General features: G+C 55.9%; 1 protein-coding gene across 1 annotated transcript; it reads right to left on the bottom strand.

Annotated features, from left to right (window-relative positions):
- Positions 590–3,203, bottom strand: LOC109847692 (subtilisin-like protease SBT1.7). Its single transcript, XM_020416924.1, is given in 8 exon segments — positions 590–1,358; positions 1,840–1,995; positions 1,998–2,099; positions 2,102–2,299; positions 2,301–2,462; positions 2,464–2,508; positions 2,510–2,548; positions 3,021–3,203. Coding segments are annotated over 8 exon segments (1,428 nt in total). The 3' UTR covers positions 590–815.

Consider the following 3,266-nt stretch of genomic DNA (forward strand, 5'->3'; position numbering starts at 1 on the left):
GGGTTGCCAACCCCGACTATTTAGAATAGTGTTAAACCCTAATTAAAGGCCTTAAACCCTAAAAATTAATGTCCTAAATAGTCGGGGTTGGCAACCCCGACTATTTAGGATAGTAATTAGACTGTTAATCACAAAATCGGGTCGGTTTTGATAAATAAAAGAAAAAACAGTCGATTTTGAAAAATAAAAATCTAAATGAGGCTGTTTTGAAAAATTGTTCTTTCAGATATCATGTTAAATAATCAAATTTATTCTTATGAGCACGCTAAGTCTAGATGAATAAAATGACGAATCATTTTCTCTCTCGTGTATAATAATTCCATAATGGACATCTGATAGGACAACATGTTGGAACTTGGAACAAAAAGAAAGGAAATTTGTGGACAATATATAAATAATAATAAGCCTAAGTCACATGCATGCTTTTCGCATTGGATGTAGATTGCACAGAGTGATTAGGCGTGGACCCCTTACTAAATAAGATATTTTGATAATCTCATCGAGACCACACAAAGGTTCAAATAATTTTGGATAAGGCTTGAGTTTTTCAAGCTCATTAGACGCCCACTATCAGAGCTTGACAACAAAATAGCCAACATTTTGAAATTTGATTGCATCATAAGCTTCAAACAAAAGGAAAAACATCGAAAGAATACAAACCCAACTTTTGCTTTTAGCAAAAACACCACCAACAACATCCTTTTTATCCCCATAACAATTTACATCTTGCCTAACCCCCCAACTTAAATTTGCATCCGCAACCCCAGATCTATTTTTTTTTTCCTACTCCATTCTCCACCCAATTTGTTTCCCTCTCAGGTCCAAGTGAAAGCGATTGGGCTCGCAACCACGTGCTTCCCATCATCCCACTCGAGCCTCCCGAACCCGCTCGAACCCGACGGCATCGACGGCGACGTAAAGCTGACCGTGTAACTCTTCTTCTCCCCCTCCTTCGAGAAACTCAGCTCCGTTGGATTTACGACAATCTTCACCTTATCTCCGTCCGCTGACGTGGACACCTTCGCCTTGTAGGTCCCAGCGGGGCCCACGTTCGTCAGAGTCCGAGTGTGGGTGATCGTGCTGGTGGTCCCGTCTCCTCCCATCCCGCTCGCCGTGGCGAACGGGACGGAGAAAGACGGGTAGTTGAGATCCGAAACCGAGTGGGCCCCTCTCGAGCTGCAAGTGAAATTGCTGCCTTTAGCCATGGCGCCGATTTGAACGGAGGTGTAGTTCAACGCGCAGAGGAAATCGAGGTAGTCGGTGGCGGTGAGATCGTAGACGAGGCCTGGGTCGAGGGCCTTCGGGGGGTCAACGTGCCCCGCTCCGTAATCGAACGGAGTTGCGGGCTTGCACCGTGTCTGCAGATTCGAGAGGCTCCGCTGGCGCCGGCGTAGGTGGCGTATGACGCGTGTGTGGATAGAGGCGACGGACCTTGATCGCCGCAGGGCGACGGCAAGTGCGGGAGTGCCAGAACCTTTCAGCAGCGCGGCGAGGCCGCTCAAGTGCGGGCAACGGGACATCGGGAGGTCGGCCCGAGTTATTGTGTGAGAAGTCTCCACGCGGCCGCGTAGGTTCGCCCGAGAGGCCGGTCGGGGGCCCACTGCGCCGGTCCAGCCGGCCAGGAGAGTTGTTGAGGCGGCCGGGGCGAGTGATGTCGGGTTTGTAAAATGCTCGGCGGTGACGGCCGTGGGCCGCCCCGGGAGAAGAACGCGGCCACTAACGGGCGACGGGTAGGATGTTGACGCTTCGTCGCCGCCCGACTACGATAGGGTGGGGTCGATGTGGCGCATCGAGATAGGTAGGTACTTGGTCTTATATCTCGTCGGCCCGCAGTTTCACAACGACGCCGGATGCTGGCAAAAGAATGAGCGCGTCGGCGACTAGCTGCTTCGCCGTTGGCTCGGCGGTGTTCGCGAAGAGACCTCCACATGCCCCGAAACCCTCCAGGCCTCTATTGACGACCAGGGCCCCCTTCTGCACACACGCGCTGACGCCGGCCGATCAACCAGAACAGCGATCTTTACCCTTGACTTCATCCCGTATAAGGTACCGCGGACATGCACCAGACTTGCCGTTCCGTCCGCGTTCGTCGCGTTAGCCGGCCGTAAAGTGAAGGGCAGTTGAGAATCGGCGGCAGCGGCTTTCGCGCTGTAGCAGGCGAAACCCCGGCTGGTAGCTCTTGGCGTATTGCCCCAAGCAGTAAGACATAGACCGGGAAATCTCGTCGAGCGTCCCCGGACGCCGACCGTGAGTAAATCCAAGGCGCAACATTCGACACCCAGCAGACGCCCTCACCGGGAACCGGCGTTTGCCAGCGAGCAAGAAACACAGCAACTCGGCTTCTCCAATACCCAGTAAACGCCCAGATAGCCACGCTGTCTAATGTAATAATGCCGACGTCCCGCCGCCCGAGCAGAGAGCGAGAAGACATCGACACCGTCGCTCAACCGGCCCGCCTCCATGCGCCGCCAAAATATCCGAAGCTGAACAGGCTCCGCGCCAGCAAACGCTTGTACACGGCCAACCTCGTCGCTGCGCGCTCGCCACCCTTCGAAGCCGTGGCCCGTTGGCGTCAGCCGAGGAGGTCTGCGCGCGGCGAGCGGAAGGAGCCTTCTCCGGCGGTGCTGGAGGTGTGGGGTCCGCCCCATAGCCCGTCGCCATCCAACGGTGATTCGACTCCGCGCGTGACTCGCGACGGGCCCATCGGCGCGCCTCGGTAGCCTTTGGAAAGTACCGTGGGCGCGCATTCAGCTTTCGGCTGCAGCGCGACGGACGGCTTGAAGCCTTTGCCCTCCACTGGCAGTGCTCGCGCCTTCCATCGAAGCGGGCAACGGGGCCCCGAAACCGCGGTATCGTCGAACGACGCCCGCCCGGCCAGACCCCGCAGTGTCTACACAGCCGATCGATGACGTCAGCCGGCGGCTGGATGACTGGGGGTTTTAGCCGCGCGCGTTCCGGTCGAGGCCGAGGAACTCGGGCGACCTCGTGGTGTGGAGCTCGTACTTGGTCTCGGGGAGAACCGAGAGAACGCCGTCGAGGGCTTCGAGGGCTCGGGCCTCCGAGTCCGTCAATTGGGCCGCGAATCCATGGGCCACAGTGTTGTATGAGTACAGTATTTGGGCCGACTCGGATACGGATTGGAGGGAGGAAGCGTACCACTCCCCGTGCTCGGCGAAGGACGCCGGCATCGCCGATTTCGCCATGTGGATTATATAAGTGCCTCTCTTATTAGCCGCCACGTGGCAGGAGGAGAATAGGGCGGTGAT

Source organism: Asparagus officinalis, chromosome 7 (genome assembly GCF_001876935.1).
Source record: "Asparagus officinalis chromosome 7, Aspof.V1, whole genome shotgun sequence".
Taxonomy (NCBI): Eukaryota; Viridiplantae; Streptophyta; class Magnoliopsida; order Asparagales; family Asparagaceae; genus Asparagus; species Asparagus officinalis.